This window comes from Podarcis cretensis, assembly GCF_951804945.1.
Source record: "Podarcis cretensis genome assembly, chromosome: 12".
Lineage (NCBI taxonomy): Eukaryota > Metazoa > Chordata > Lepidosauria > Squamata > Lacertidae > Podarcis > Podarcis cretensis.
Window position 1 is genome coordinate 4,124,458 of NC_137181.1, and position 15,543 is coordinate 4,140,000.

Genomic DNA, 15,543 nt, shown 5'->3' on the forward strand with positions numbered 1-15,543 from the left:
TCATTTCGCGCTGCCTACTATTTAATGCTGGTCTATATATTATTATTATTCTCACACATGATAATTTCACTCTCTTTTGGAACTCTTTTAACTCCTTAACCTCCTTCTCTCCCCCAGTCCCCCAACCCTCCTCCTCCTCCTTCTCATTGTGATTTAAAAAAGTACAATAAAGTGTTTGCCGATTTCTGTCGCTTGTTACCGCAGGCTCACCGCGCTCCCTTCCCTTCCCCCCTTGCCCTTTGCCATAGGAGAATTAAAAAAAAAAAAAACATTAACCGCTGCTGCAGTGCTGCTGGCTTCTTATCGACATATCCAGCCATTTTAACTGTGTTCTTTTTCTTTCGTTTTTTAATTTTTTTTCTTCATTTGTGTGTGGTGTTTATTTTTTGTGTGTGCTTAAAAAGGAAAAAAAAAACTTTGAAATGATGGAGCAAAATAAGGCATTAAGCCACATTGGTTAAAAGTTCTTGAGGATGCATTGAGAGGAGTTTTTGGGTGGTAGAGGAATGGTGTTCGCTGCTCCCCTCCCCCCCCCCCCAAAAAAGCCACGAAGGTCCTTTTTAACTGACTGCTGCAGAGAGAAGCCCTGGCTCTTTTTAGGGTCTGCTGCATTGCATCTCAACAGGATCTAGTTCCCATGGGGGGGGGGCGGATCCTTCGCTGCCCATCCTGGAGAAAGAGCAGGGGAATATATTTGCAGGATTTAATCCTCAAGGCACGATGGGTTTGGCTCCGGGATCTGTGCACCTTGGAACAGAGGCTGGGATGGAGTCTGGCATTTATAAGGAAGCTCGCCCCTGGCAGTGGGGCATGCTGGCAGAGTTGGGGAGGGTGTGGTGTGGGGAGACTGCTTGGCCGCTGCCCCACCACCCCCCAAAATACCAAGAGGGTTATGGGAAAGTGTTGAGGGTCTGACGAGAGGCAGCATGTTCATGGGGCTGGCTAGGTGATCTGAAGGTGCCAAGGAGAGAAAGAGGCAGAGATTGCTCTCCTTTGGAAGAAAAGACCCCTTTCTTCTTCTTCTTCTTCTTCTTCTAGGGGTGGGTATGGGTTGGATGGGGGGGGGGAAGTGTTGGCAAGAAGAGGTTGAGCACCTTCGGCAATTTTATTAATTTTTTTTTGCATTGCAAATGACACTAAAACGAAATGTAAATAAAACTTTGAAAATGGTGTGTTGTGAGAGTCGTGGGGGAATTCTGAAAGGAAGAGGGGGAACCCAAACCGCAGGGAACAAATATTTGGGCGGGGGCGATGTGTTTTGTAGGCAGACTTCTGCTGGGAGGCAGGAAGGGGACTATGGCTGTGGGAAGGAGGAGCGATGACAGCACAGCTCTCCCCCCCCCCTTTAATCTCTGGTCACAGTGTGCTTTTCAGCAACACAGCAAACCCAGGGTCTGCATTCACACACAAAAGACATATTGCACTTGTGGTTGTTGGTTTTTTTTATATATATATAAATAAATATATATATATAAATATTAAAGGTTGCATGGTTTCTAATAAAATGGCTTTTTAAAACCTTAGCGGGGCTTTTTTTCTTCCCCCTTTTTGGCATCAAAACGGTATGCTGAAATCTCATGAATCGCATCTCCCTTCCCCTCCTTGGAATACTATAGAAACCTTTTAAGGAGGAAGTTGCAGGTTTTGCACCTAGAAAGGGGCCTGTCAGTGTACAGAAATATATGTATGTGTGCTTGTGATCCATCTTGCCCACCTTCCATCTCGGCCACGCTGATTCCAAGTCTGCTTCCAAGTCTGTTGCAAAGCTTGCTGTACCTGCCCACCGACTCTCCCGCCCTCCAGATCTCAGGAAGCCCCTCACCCACGTTGTTACACATTGCTGTGCAGCTTCCTCGCACGTTCCCATCCGCCACCCCGGTACCACCACCTCCTCTCCCTTCCTGTCCTGGCATTTCCCTGAGAGACCTTGTCCTGGCAACTCCAACCTTTTGTTTCAAACAGGCAATGCAGGAGGTGGAAGCTGAAGACGGGGATGTAATAGGAGACACCCCCAAATCTCCTCTGCTTTGAGGGCCAGGCCCCGTGGAAAGCCTTCAAATGGGTGGGGTAGCTTTGCAAAAGCCCAGTGGTATCTCCCCACTTGCCCCGGCGAGGTTTGCGTAGGTGAACATCTCATCAAACTGGTTCCCCTGCTTAGATTTTGGATTCCTGGCTCCTCCAGGAAGGTTTTTCCCTGGGTTGGAGAGGCCTATAAACAGTGGAACTGCTCGCCCCAAGAGCAAGACGCTGCCTTGGGCTGCTTTAGCAGCATGCCTGGGCGGCAGCGTCTTCCTAGCGGAGCAGGTCCACTTGTGTGTGTGCGTTTTTCTGTTCCAGCCCTTCAAGATCGCCACTTCCACCTGCCGTGCATGGCTCCCTTCCCCTCCGGTCTACACCCCTGCCCTGTGGCTGATGACGTCTCTCGCCCAACCTCTAAACACCAGCTTGGGTTTTCCACTCCGCTGACCTCCCCGCTGCCAGGCCAAGGGGGTGGTGTTGGCAGAAGGGGAGCGCTTGCTTAGGTGACCCCCTCATCCGAGAGGGAAACTTGTCCCTTGAAGCAATAAGGACGGCCTGTGTGCTCGAAAATGGGAGCTTCCTGGGCTTCCGTAGAAAGGCAAGCAGTTGCCTCATCGACCTCCTGCCCTACGAAGCTTGTGGGGCGCATGCTTTAAAAAAGAATGAAAAGAAGCTGAGACTCCCAGTTTCTTTTGCAGAAAAGTGTTTGGGGGGCTCAGATACTTCAGCAGGAAGCCCCATTGTCTTGGCTTCCCTTTCCTCTGACCCCCAAGTTGAGGAGCAATTGACTTTTGTTTGCCGGAGGGTCCTACTCCTGTTTGCAACGATGCCCAGATGTGTTTCTCCTACGATCCGTCGCTTGAGGACTCTCAGTTGGGAAGTCAAATAACATTGCACTTTATCTTTCGTGATAGCGCAAAAAAAAAAGTGTCTTGTAAAGGGTTGTTGATTCCTTCTTTGTTCCTGAACCGAATCACTTTGAGGTGGTCGATATTAGCACCCGCCTGTCTTGAGAACATGTGCAGGTTCCGGTTGCGCCCAGTTCTGCAGTGTGCGCGCACTCGTTCCCGCACAACACGCTCACTTAACACGTGTCGTGCCTGTGTTTTTAGCCTTAGACCCGGAGAGACGCTTAAAGACGATTGCTACGGGGAAGTTTTTCTTAGTCCCCAGCTTTGGTTTCTAATAAGGATTTTTACAACAATGCAATTTTAGATTTGAAAGTAGCTTGTAAATACTGCAATTCTGGGGCGGGGCAGGGTGGGTTGGGGAGAAAGGGCTTTCGTAGCCCAGCGCTGGTCTCCTTTTCCTCCCTCTTGTTTTGGAGGGGCAGGAGCAGATTTCATTGGGGGGGTTAGGTAGGTATTTTTTACAAAACGGATCATGAGAAGTATTAGAGGCGGTGGCTGTTAGGCTAAGAAGCGAAAGCAATAAATGAACCACCCTTGCTCCCAGGGCTGTGTTTGAGAACCTGGCTTAGATCTTGTCTCTGTTTGACCATCAGGTTTCAGTGCAGATGAAAAATGTGGCCATAGATATTATTTGGGTACCAGTAAGGGTGGAAGATGCACCTGAACCATGAGGCCGCAATCCATTGGGATGGGACGTTCTCCTGCAGAATCCCCTTTGGGAGAACACCCTCGTGGATCGTGGCCTTGTGCTAGCTAATGTTGTAGAGGGAACTGCCATCGGAGGTCATGGCTAGGTTTTCCTTCCCAGGGCAGCAAGTGGAAACTGCAGCTCTGCACGTCACAACCAGCCTCCCTCGTGAGTTGGCCAATTTGCAGGACAGTGTTTGGCTTAGGGTGGACGATCCAGGCGATCCATTTTGGCAGAGGCATGGCGTAAACGGGCTTGAGGAGGCAGCAAGACACACTCGTGCACATGTAGCTGTGTAACTCGCTCCCTATTTGAGCTTTGGGCAGTTAACAACCAGGCTGAGAATCCCAAGGTTCTCCAGATCTTTGACTCCAACTCCCATCGTCCTTTCCCACTGGCCATGCAGCCTGGGCAGGGTCAATGGGAGTTGGAGTCCATCTGCAGTTGGAGGGCACCGCTTTTCCACCTGTGGTTTACAGAAACCATAGGTCTGTGTTCTTTTCATCAAGGATCAGAGTTCCGCAGAACCTTGGAAGTTTTGTGTTGTTGGGCAAGGTCGTCCGTGTTGTTCCCCAAAAATGAGGCTGAGTTGAGCTTGGATGGTGGAACGAACAGTGGCACTAGTTAGATATAAGAATGCAACTTGGGTGTGCAGTTTTTTAACCTGGAGGTGAATTGTAGTTTTGCGGCGTCCTTTTATGGGGTGGTTTTCGCTCTTGCTTTCCTTGGGGTTCCTCAGAAAGAAGATGAGGCTTCGCCAGATAGTATCTCCATGACTGCCCTTCTTCCCTTGCACTGTGCCGTTACTGTAGAATATTGGGTGTGTTATTGATCATTCCGTTCAATGGTGAGGCCCACAGATCTGGCTAATGCACACTAAAGGGCAACCTCAGCCTCATCACCACTGGGGATAGGGAGCCCGTGGCGCTCTAGGTTTCATTTGGCTCCCAGCTCCCCTCAGCCTGAGCCTGAGGATTACAAATGCAGCCCAGAAACAACCGAAGAGATCTCTCATGCCTAATCTGCAGCGACACGTGTTCTGTGTGAGGGTGCCCTGGTTGGACCGAGGGGAAGGGTAGCGCAGTTCCTGGTGTTTTGGAAACGCAGTTTGCTTTTAGGGAATTGCTTGATGAATGGGGAAGGGAATCAGGAGCTTCTCAAGACAGCCGCTTCGCTTGGGCAGCAAGCCAAGCCCTCCCCCAAGGAAGCCAGGAGATTAGCCAGCTGGTCCGGTGGTGGATTAGGAGGCAGCTGGTTGAGGTAGCCATCAGCTGGTTCCCAGGGAATTAGGAGAGGTTCTGCTCTTCGCAAGAGGCACAGGGGCACTCTTAGCCCAGGGAACACCTTGTTTTGAAGCCTCTGCGCTTGTGAGAACGGCCAGGGTGCAACAGGCTGGTGAAGAAAGTGTGTGGCATAGATGATCGGAGGCAAGGGGCTTGTTGCCTTTCAACTGGCATGGGGGGTGTGGTCCTGCCATCTTGGGTGATGCTCTTGCGGCTCCATCTTCTTGGGCAGAAAGGTGGCCTCAGAAGTGGGTTTCAGCGCCGTAGTGTCACATATCAGTGGTACGCACAAAACAGAGCAGGAATTGGGTTATCTGCTGCCAAGCAGAGATGGGTCTGGATCAAAAGGCCCGGGTGAGAGGCTGTATGGGGCTCTGGCGACAGTCTGGACGCCTCTCTGCCAGCCCGGGGTAATTCTTCGCCTTCCTTGCAGACGACTTTAGGGTAAAGACAGCTGTAGGCTTTTAAGAGCTGTCAAGAGTGGGCCTTTCACCCATTAGGCATCCATCTGTGTCTTGCTCTAGCCTTGCACATCAAGCCAGCCTCATCACCACTATTATTATTATTATTATTATTATTATTATTATTATTATTATTAAAAGCAGCATGCTCATGTTAATTTCCATCCTTTGCCTTACCTCCTCCAAAATAGGATCTGCAAGCATTCTTAAAACAGTTGCAAAACTACGTGACGGGGTGGAAGCGGTTGTTGATGTCACAGCAGCTAGCCAATAGGTGCTCTGCACAAGTCTATCCTCTCCCCCCCCCCCCCCCCGGCTCTTTCACGCAGAGCTAATTGGAAAACCCGCAGACCTGTTTTGGTCCGGAAAGAGAAACCATTTTGATTTGCAGAGCAGCGGGGGACACCCTCAATATGCCTCCCTCGCTCTTAAAACAAACATCTGTCTTTACCCTGAATGTACTTTTCGCCACTTGGGCTACTGTACGACAGAGTAGCTTGCAAGTGGCGTTTCTGATTTGTCTGGCATTTCTGATTCCCTTCCATCGTGGGGCGGACAGGCTCAGGAAAGCCATGCACACACCCAACTGTATTAGGGCTGGTCCAGAGGGACGAAGAATGCTGGCTGAAATTTTGGCATACCAGGGTCTTTAGATTCGCCAAGGAGGCTCTGGGAAATCAAAAGTACCGATTCCCTTGTGGCTGTACCTGGACAGGGTGGGGCTGCAGCTCAACGCCGAGTGGTGAAAGTGAGTAAAAAACCGTGAACTCTCCACTTTGCTTGTAAAGATTCTTATAGTTTTATCACAGCCGCCCCCAACCTGCGGTGCTTCATCAGGTTTGAACTACAACTCCCAACAGGCCTGTTGGGAGTTGTAGTTCAAACCTGCTGGAACGCCCCAGGTTGGGGGAGCCATGGCAGAACGGAGAACGGCAACAGCCGCTCAGTTAGCTGGAGAACCAAACGGGATGTCCTCTTCGTAACGCTGCTTGAAGCCCCTTCTCGGGGTGGTGATGGCGTCGGAAAAGGCAGAGCGGCTGCTGGCCTGTTTCCTACGAGGGCTTGCAGGAACTCAAGAGAGCAGATGCCATTGCTCTCCCGCCTCTGAACAATATTGGGAGATTAATCAAGCTTCCATCCCCAGCAGTCTATTACGAGCACCATCCAGATTAAGAAAACCCCTTCCTCTCCCCTCGCTTTGGCGATTCTACGTCGGCGACAGTACAGAAAGGGCAAAAGGGTAGATGGAAGCGGTTAGGTTATCTGTGCCACTACAGCGGGTGATTTGCCCATCTTGAATGAGCGGGAATGAGCACTGGCCTTGCAAAGGGAGGCAGAGAGATTGGGGCGGCCTTGGCGAAAATGCCTGCCTTGTGTGTGTGTGCACGCGTGCAAAAGTCATTGCTGTAGCCGTAGGACAGCCTTCGCCAAGCTGGTGCCCTCCAGGCTGGCTTGTGGACTGCTGGGAGTTGTTGCTGGGGCGCCTCCTTGGCGAAGGGCCAGAGCCATCTCGCACGACTTCGCCCGGTGCGGCTGTGTAACCAGAAGGGAGCGCCACTCCTGGCCGTGGCTGTGCAGCGAGGTAGAATTACGCAGGTATTCCCACAATAGCCTAGCCGGTTGGTGCTGGGGCGAGGGAGGGAGGGAGGGAAGGGGTGTGTTAAGAAAATGCATGGGTGCGATGGCGCCTGGAACGCAGGAGAGAGGTGGTTGGACAAACCAGTCCGAGTGGGAGCTCAGAGGGCCCTGCTGTCACGACGGCAGGATCTTAAAACCCGTTTGCTTCTATCTGTTTACCTTCCTCTCCTGTCCTCGGACTTGTAATAGTTACTGACAGTCTCCGTTTTTAAAAGCAGCTGTTTCCGGATTTGATGTTGTGATTCTTACCTATTGTAAAGGGTTTAAATAAAGCTTCTAGATGTTCAACCTTGGCTGCCAGCTTTAGTCTGAATTCGTTTTTTTGTGGCTCTGGGTTCTCTCTCTGTCGTAGGAAGCTGCCTTGAGACAAGAGTGTGGCTGTTGGATCCTCTAGTTCAGCGGTGCCTAAACCGACCCAATAACAAGTCTACAGGGCTTCAGGCAGAACATCTCCCCAAGTCCTATCTACCTAGGGATGCAGCTGGGTTTGAACCTGCAAAGGAGGTGCCTTTCCACTGAGCTATAGCTCTTCTCTCGCCTCCCTCTCTTTCCTTCCCCCTGCCAAATGGATGCTTCGGTCGAGATTCCCGCTTTGCAGGGGACTGGACTAAATGACCCTCAGGGTATTTTCCAACTCTGCAGTTCTATAATTCTATAATCCTGTGGCGGTGAGTTCCATAGTTCAGCTCCACACTGCATAGAGTGCTTTCTCTTTCTGATAGCAAGAGCTGTTCAACAGTGAAACGGTCTCCCTCGGGAGGTGATGAACTCTCCTTCCTTGGAGGTTTCTAAGCAGAGGTCAGATGGCCATCTGTCCTGGATGGTTTAGCTCAGATTCTTGCACTGCAGGGGGTTGGACTAGATGACCCTCGGGTCCCTTCCGACTCTACGATTCTGTGAAAGCAGAGTGCTCTACGGATTTCAAAAAGCAGCAAATGACAGAGAGTTTAAAACACTGCCTCTAAGCTTCCTGTGACGCTCCCTCGCGCCCCCCCCCCAAATACACGCGTCTTTTCCGCAGAAAGGAAAAGCCCTTGAAATCGGCTGCATTTACATGCTGCTAATCTCCCTGATGTTAAAATGAATTTGCGCACAGAGAGGATAATCCTGGTTTCCAGCTACCGGAATAAGGAATTAATAATGCCGACTGCCTCTTAAGAGAGGGGGGAATCTAAGGCTCTGGTCTGTTTTCTGCAGAAGTTGAGGACCTCCCACTCTTGATGCCACAACCCCTCACACACACACACACACACACACACCAAAAAAAATCAAGGAGAACCACACAAACAACCTTAGCCAACCTGCGGTGTTCCGGATACCTTGGATTGCAACTCCCAGCTGTGCAGGCCGAGTCTTGTGGGAGACGACATCCAGAACATCTGGGTGGTGTCAGATTTGCAAGTAAGTTGTCCCACTGTTTGCTTTTAGAAACCCACTGAGTAATACGGAGGAGAACTTACTTGGTGTTGGTCAGCAAGTGGCTGAAACGAGACGCGGGAAGAGGGATCAGACTGGAGTTCAGGAAGGGAGAAAGGGGTCTGTGGCTACTTTGAGCGGCTTTCTAGGAGCCAGGTGTGTTAAGGGGTGACTGGAATACAGCGTCTTGAACTAGGGGTGAGCCTTCCAAATGTGGAGGTCAATACTGCAAACGGTTTGTTTGTTCCCCCCTCCCCAAACTGGATCGTGCCCAACAAAGGAAAATCCATATTAAATGTGAGCAGGGGAATACAAGCTGCATTGTTGCATTAAGGGCACCATGACAGAAAAAATAATGTTTGTGTGATGGGCCTAACGCCCCTCCTGCAGTTAAGCCCCAGAATGAGCTTTGGGTTGGTTAAGGGCACCATACAAATAGTTTTAAAGGAACACGCTAAGTGTATTTTGCATAAAGAATATAAAAAGTTTAGAGAGCTTTTCTGCCTGACCCCCCAAGTGCTTGTTTTCTGTGCTAAATTCTTCACCTTCGTCAGTGTCTTACCAAGACTCAGTAAGTCGAAGCACATATGCCAGTGTCTTTGAACGTATTTAAGCTGCAAGACAAGCGGAAAACAGAACTTGTTTCAAGCAAGTGAGAAAACTCCACGCTTGCAGCCAGGGGTGGTTTATTATTTAGGGAGCGCTTTAAACCGTATACAAAAACCAGAGCACCAAACAGATCCTGCCCCCCACACTTATTATCTTAAAGAAAAGCTGCTGCGAAAATCCTGGGAGGATTGCGAACCCGTTGTGCAGAAAAGGACAGCACACCTGAACTGGACAGACGGATGAGAGAGGCAACACTGGTAAAAAGAGAAAATGTTTACATGCCAAGGGAGGGAGGCAATGAACTGCTGGAGGGCAAGCAGAGGCCAAGGGTTTGGTGGAGGTGCTTTCAACGGTGGGGAGTAGTACCCAAGGGGCTCTCGAACAGCTTAAGAGGGTCCTTCCCAACTCTGGGGCCCTTCAGTGGTTTCGAACTACAACTCCCATCAGCACCCCCAGCTGATGGGAGTTGTAGTCCGGAACTGCTGGAGAAGGCTAGAATGAATGGAGCTAACAGGCACATCTGCATTCGGGCTTGGAAACTACAGAGCCATTTGGCCATGGCCAAGAGACTCTGGGAAGAAGGAGCCACCCACCCACCTACCCAACCGTCTTGGCAGGATGACAAGAAGTGGACTACAGCACCAGCCAGGGAACCCCCTAGGGAAGCCTCGTCAGAGCCCAGGGAGTGGTGGAGGGACACAGAGGACAGGTCAGAGGAGGAAGGAGGGGAGGAATGGTTGGAGGCAGAAGAAGCAACAGGCTTTAGTGAGCAAGATGACCCAGGTGCAGAAAGCAGTTCAGACTCAGATGATGAAGCGGGGGGGGGGGGGGCAAAATCATTCCAGAAGCTTGCCGCTTCTGCTGTACTAAGCTCCCTGCCTTTGTCTCCAAGGACATGGACGGCTGTGTATGTAGCAGAACAAAGGGCACAGATTCCCACCCACCCCTTCCCTCTGGTGTAGGCTGCTTGGAAAATAGGAGACTTGGGGAGGAGGAAACACGAGGGCAGAGACCTACATTCCCAGCAACTGCAATGATGGGAAGCGTTGCCGAGCTGTAAAGAAACAAATACACCGCCGAACTGTGTGCCTTGTGCGCTGAGCTACACCTGAGCCAGCACATTAATTTTCCACTCGGACGTCCCCCTCCGTGCCCTCAGGCACCCGGGCAGAGCCCGCCTGTCCCTGCTGCTGCTGCTCCTCAGCGCTATGAACCCTCCAGTGGTCCTTCAGCGACTTTTTCCTCCGAAACCTCTTCCCGCACTGGGCGCAGGCATAGGGCCGCTCCCCGGTGTGGGTGCGGTGGTGCTCCTGCAGGTGGTGCTTGCAGATGAAGTCCTTGCCGCACTCGGTGCAGTGGTAAGGCCTCTCGCCCGTGTGCAGGCGCAGGTGGGGCACCAGGTGCTGCTTGCGCACGAAGCCCTTCCCGCACACCGAGCACTGGTAAGGCCTCTCGCCCGTGTGGATCATGCGGTGCCGCACCAGCTCCGAGGGGCTGCTGAAAGCCGTCCCGCAGAACGAGCACTCGTACTGCTTCCGTTTCTGGTGGTTCATTTGGTGCATCTGAAGGCTCAGCAACAGGCTGAAGGTCTTGCCGCAGTCCGCGCAGCGGTGCGGACGCTCCACCGCCGCTTCTGGCGTGCCCCTGGCCGAGGGAGAGCCAGGGTGCCTCCCGTTGCGGGCGCCGCGGAGGCCGGGGAGGGGCCGGCTCTCGCCGATGGTGCCGTTCAAAATGGGCGCCACCGAGCCCCCGGGGAGGAAGAGCAGGAGGGGTGGGTTGGCGGGGTCTTCCTCGCTCTGCGCTTCCTCCGGGTGCAGCTGGGCTGTGGCGTTAGCTGGGTGGCAAGGAAGAGAGAGGAAAGGGTTTGGTGTAACCATCGTATTGAAAGTTTTTTAGCGTATTATTAAACACTGACATTGAAACTCTTTCCCTTTCCTCCTGTGCGCAGCCAGGGGGTGATCGGGGGGGGGGGCAGAATTCAAAAATCAAACAGATAATCCCCAGGGCTAGCTGGCTGAATTGGTCCTACTTGGGCCAGCGAGGAGGCCAGGGGAGAATTAACTGTGGGGTCTCAGAGCGGGTGATCTTCATAAAAGGGGAAGGGGAGGGAAGAGAAGGGAAATAAAAGTTCAGGCTGAATTCAAATTAAAGGCCAGGTGGAATAGCTCTGTCTTACAGGCCCTGTGGAAGGAAGTTAAATCCTGCAGGGCCCTGGTCTTCTGGGACAGAGCATTCCACCAAGTTGGAGCCATCACTGAAAAGGCCCTGGCCCTGGTAGAGGATAGTCTGACTTCCTTAGGGCCCGGGACCTCTAAACTATGGTTGTTCATGGACCTTAAGGTCCTCTGCGGGGCAGGCCAGGAGAGGCGGTCTCGTAAATACGAGGGCCCTAAGCCACAAAGGGCTTTAAAGGTCAAAACCAGCACCTTGAACCTGACCCGATACCGGGAGCCAGTGCAACTAACCTCTACACCACACCAGCCCCTAAGCACTCTGAGCCACATTAGGCCCGTAGGCTGGCGGATGCTTCCCCGCTGGCGAAAGAGGCATGAGTGGAATTGCAGAGTTGTAAGGGATCCCTGGGGACGCGGGTGGCGCTGTGGGTAAAAGCCTCAGTGCCTAGGGCTTGCCGATCGAAAGGTCGGTGGTTCGAATCCCCGCGGCGGGGTGCGCTCCCGCTGCTCGGTCCCAGCGCCTGCCAACCTAGCAGTTTGAAAGCACCCCCGGGTGCAAGTAGATAAATAGGGACCGCTTACTAGCGGGAAGGTAAACGGCGTTTCCGTGTGCGGCTCTGGCTCTGGCCAGAGCAGCGATGTCACGCTGGCCACGTGACCCGGAAGTGTTTCCGGACAGCGCTGGCCCCTGGCCTCTTAAGTGAGATGGGCGCACAACCCCAGAGTCTGTCAAGACTGGCCCGTATGGGCAGGGGTACCTTTACCTTTACCTTTAAGGGATCCCTGAGTCATCTAGTCCAGGAGGAATCTCAACAGATGGTCCCCCATCCAATTTAAAACCATGCCGAACTCTGCTTAGCGTTGCAAACGTGCTGGCGGTTTGTAGCTATTTGGCCTTGCTGCCCTACCCTTGCTTAAGTCTCCTACTCACCATAACAAGCGCTTTGAGGGCTGTTTCCTCCATCCCTCCCTGCGGGAGTCTCCTCCTGTTTGACCCACGAAACTGCATCCGACCTGGAAGCCGGTGACCCTGTCGAGAGCGAGGGGGAAAGGGAGATTTATTTATTTTTTTAAAAATCGTTTTTATTAATTTTCCAATAAAAAACATCCAATCATAATCCAATTAAAATAAAAAATAAAATAAAAAAGACCAAATTATCATCCAAATTATAATGATTCATTTTTCGGGACTTCCTATAGTCTGGACCTCTGAAGCCTACCGTATGTTTTGCTCTATAAGACTCACTTTTTCCCTCCTAAAAAGTAAGAGGAAATGTGTGTGCGTCTTATGGAGCGAATGCAGGCTGCGCAGCTATCCCAGAAGCCAGAACAGCAAGAGGGATCGCTGCTTTCGCTGCACAGCGATCCCTCTTGCTGTTCTGGCTTCTGAGATTCATAATATTTTTTTTCTTGTTTTCCTCCTCCAAAAACTAGGTGCGTCTTGGGGTCTGGTGCGTCTTGTAGAGCGAAAAATACGGTATCTCCAAATCTCAGTCCTGCCTCTCCTCCTTCTTTCCATATTTTCCACATCTCGATTTTAACACTTTGGGAAAGGGAGATTGAAGTTGCTTTGGAAGCCAGCTTCCCCTGTTGCTCTGCCCGGATCAAATAGATCAATAAACACCCACCCATGTCATTCCCCATACTGAGCTGCTAGATTACTGCCTTCTTAACCACTGGACCCACCTTTGGTCTCACCTGCTCCGTCCGCCGGAGCCCGTCTTCGCATGCAGGACAAGACAAGCCCCTAATTCACCGAGGGCTTGAGACCCATCGGCTCCCCTCACCTGGTTTAGCCGGACATTTGGTCATTTCCCAAGTTGTTTACACTGTCGCATGCTGACAGCTTCTAGAAGCCCCAGGTGAGAGCTTGAGTGCAGATCGGGGACCAAAGGAGAAAAAACTACCCCAGAGGAGCACGACGGCATATCTCCCACCAGTGGTACTACCCCTCCCCTATGTCAGCATTTTCATTCTCCCGTTGCTGGATATGTGATTGTTACATCACATGTCTTGTGTTTACTTTCCAGGTTTGGGAAGTGGGAGAATGGAAGTCAGTCTTATCTCTTCCGCTGTGTTGTACAGTCATACCTCAGGTTACAGCCACTTCAGGTCACGTTTTTTGGGGGTTACGCACCCGCCGAAACCCGGAAGTACCAGAACGGGTTACTTCCGGGTTTCGGCAGTCGCGCATGCGCAGAAGCTCCAAACCGCAACCCGCATGTGCGCAGACGTGCCACTGCAGGTTGCAAACGTGCATCCCGCATGGATCATGTTTGCAACCCGAGCGTCCACTGTACTTTTGTACTTTCTCTTTGAGAAGATGTAAGAGGACGCCATGATTGCTTTGTCCTGTATATATTGCTTAATAAATTACTTTGAATGCCACACCTAATCTACATGTCGTTTCTGCTATACTCTGCTGATATCTTCATATCTTTGGATATGTGTTGCTGGTGCGCACCGGGACTGAAGATTTATGAACATCCCGGGCTGCGCTTCATAAGGAAGACGCCCGGAGAGGTTTGTCTCGATCCGGGGGCTGCGTGTGCCCCCAGGCGTGTTCCAACACCCTAAAGCCCCAAACACCCCTGGAAGGTACCAGTTTAATAGAATTGTAGGGTTGAAAGGGACCCCGAGTCATCTACAACTCCCTGCACTACAGTATTTTTTAATTATTATTATTATTATTTATCTCTACCCCGCCCATCTGGCTGGGTTTCCCCAGCCACTCTGGGCAGCTCCCAACAGAATATTAAAAATAGGATAAGACATCAAACATTAAAAACTTCCCTAAACAGGGCTGCCTTCAGATGTCTTCTAAAAGTCAGGTAGTTGTTTATTTCCTTGACATCTGGTGGGAGGGCGTTCCGCAGGGTGGGCACCACCACCAAGAAGGCCCTCTGCCCGGTTCCCTGTAACTTCACTTCTCACAGGAAGGGAACCGCCAGAAGGCCCTCGGAGCTGGACCTCAGTGTCCGGACAGAACAATGGGGGTGGAGACGCTCCTTCCGGTCTACTGGACCGAGGCCGTTTAGGGCTTTCAAGCTCAGCACCAACACTTTGAAATTATTTCACAAACTAAGAAATCCAATCGTCCGTGTTGCTTCCTCTTTTTTTTGTAGCCGATGTTTAAATTATGCACCATACAGTGCAAATATACAGTTCCAAGGTTGCCCCCAGGCAGCAGGAAGATTTCTTGGAGCCATCGTAATATACATTAAAATGCTCCAAAATTACGGCCTTGAAATGGAACTGAAATGCCCCACCCTGGTCAGTAATTCTCAAAAAGTTTTTTGTGTGAATTGCTTGAAATTTCCTGGGAGTGTGGAGGGCCTTTGCCAGAGGTGCTGGGTCCCTGGGCTGATCGCCACTGCCCCCCTGCTCTTACAGTTCTGCTGCATGAGCTGCTTTGAATCTGGGGTGCGTCCCCCGAAATCTCATCGCTCACCTGCGTTGTCTGAAGTAAAGCCCTTCTGAGTTTCTGCTTCCAAGTTGCCCACTTGCAGTGACTCACAGGGGTTGGCTCCTTCTGCGTCGCTCGGTAAAGTATCCAGTCCAGAAACCGTATAATCTGTTGGGGAGCCAAGCAGCAGAGTTAAGATCCTTATTGTGCTCAAAATTGGAAACAGAATTCCTAGATCCTAAAATTAAGAACTTGTCAAGAATGTATAACTTGCTGTTGAAATGGAATACTCAGGATGAAACGGTGAAATCTGTTATGATTAAATGGGCACAAGACGTTGGACATAATATTATGATGGCTGACTGGGAACAGTTATGGACCACAGGTATGAAGTTCACGCATGTAATGCCTTAAGAGAGAATATAATGAAAATGATATACAGGTGGTACATGACACCAGTCAAGTTTGCAAAAATCTATCATCTGCCCGATAATAAATGTTGGAAATGTAAACAGACAGAAGGTACCGTACATTCTTTCACCTTTGGTGGTCATGCCCAAGGATTAAGACCTTTTGGGTGATGATCTATAATGAAATGAAAAAGGTATTTAAATATACCTTTCTGAAGAAACCAGAGCCCTTTCTCCTGGGCATGGTCGGCCAATTGGTGCCAAAGAAGGACAGAACTTTCTTTATGTATGCTACAGCAGCAGCAAGAATACTTATTGCAAAGTATTGGAAGACACAAGATCTACCCACCCGGGAAGAATGGCAGATGAAGGTGGTGGACTATATGGAATTGGCGGAAATGACTGGCAGAATTCGAGACCAGGGAGAAGAGTCGGTGGAGGAAGACTGGAGGAAATTTAAAGACTATCTGCAGAAACATTGTAAAATTAATATTTGTTAGAAAGATGTTGGAATAATAATATATGATG

At 50.8% G+C, this 15,543-nt stretch overlaps 1 protein-coding gene across 2 annotated transcripts in view; it reads right to left on the reverse strand.

Moving 5' to 3' along the window:
* Positions 1-352: 352 nt before the first annotated feature.
* LOC307199160 (zinc finger protein 783-like) overlaps positions 353-15,543 on the reverse strand; it is a 29,299-nt gene continuing 14,108 nt past the window's right edge. The window contains exons 6-8 of one of the 2 annotated variants that reach the window (XM_079946860.1): positions 14,651-14,773; positions 12,131-12,229; positions 353-10,859 (exon numbers count right to left, since the gene is read on the reverse strand). In XM_079946860.1, coding sequence (XP_079802986.1) covers positions 10,147-10,859; positions 12,131-12,229; positions 14,651-14,773 — 935 coding nt within the window. In that variant the 3' untranslated portion in view covers positions 353-10,146. The remainder of the gene's footprint in view (positions 10,860-12,130; positions 12,230-14,650; positions 14,774-15,543) is intronic. The other variant, XM_079946861.1, reaches the window with a different exon arrangement.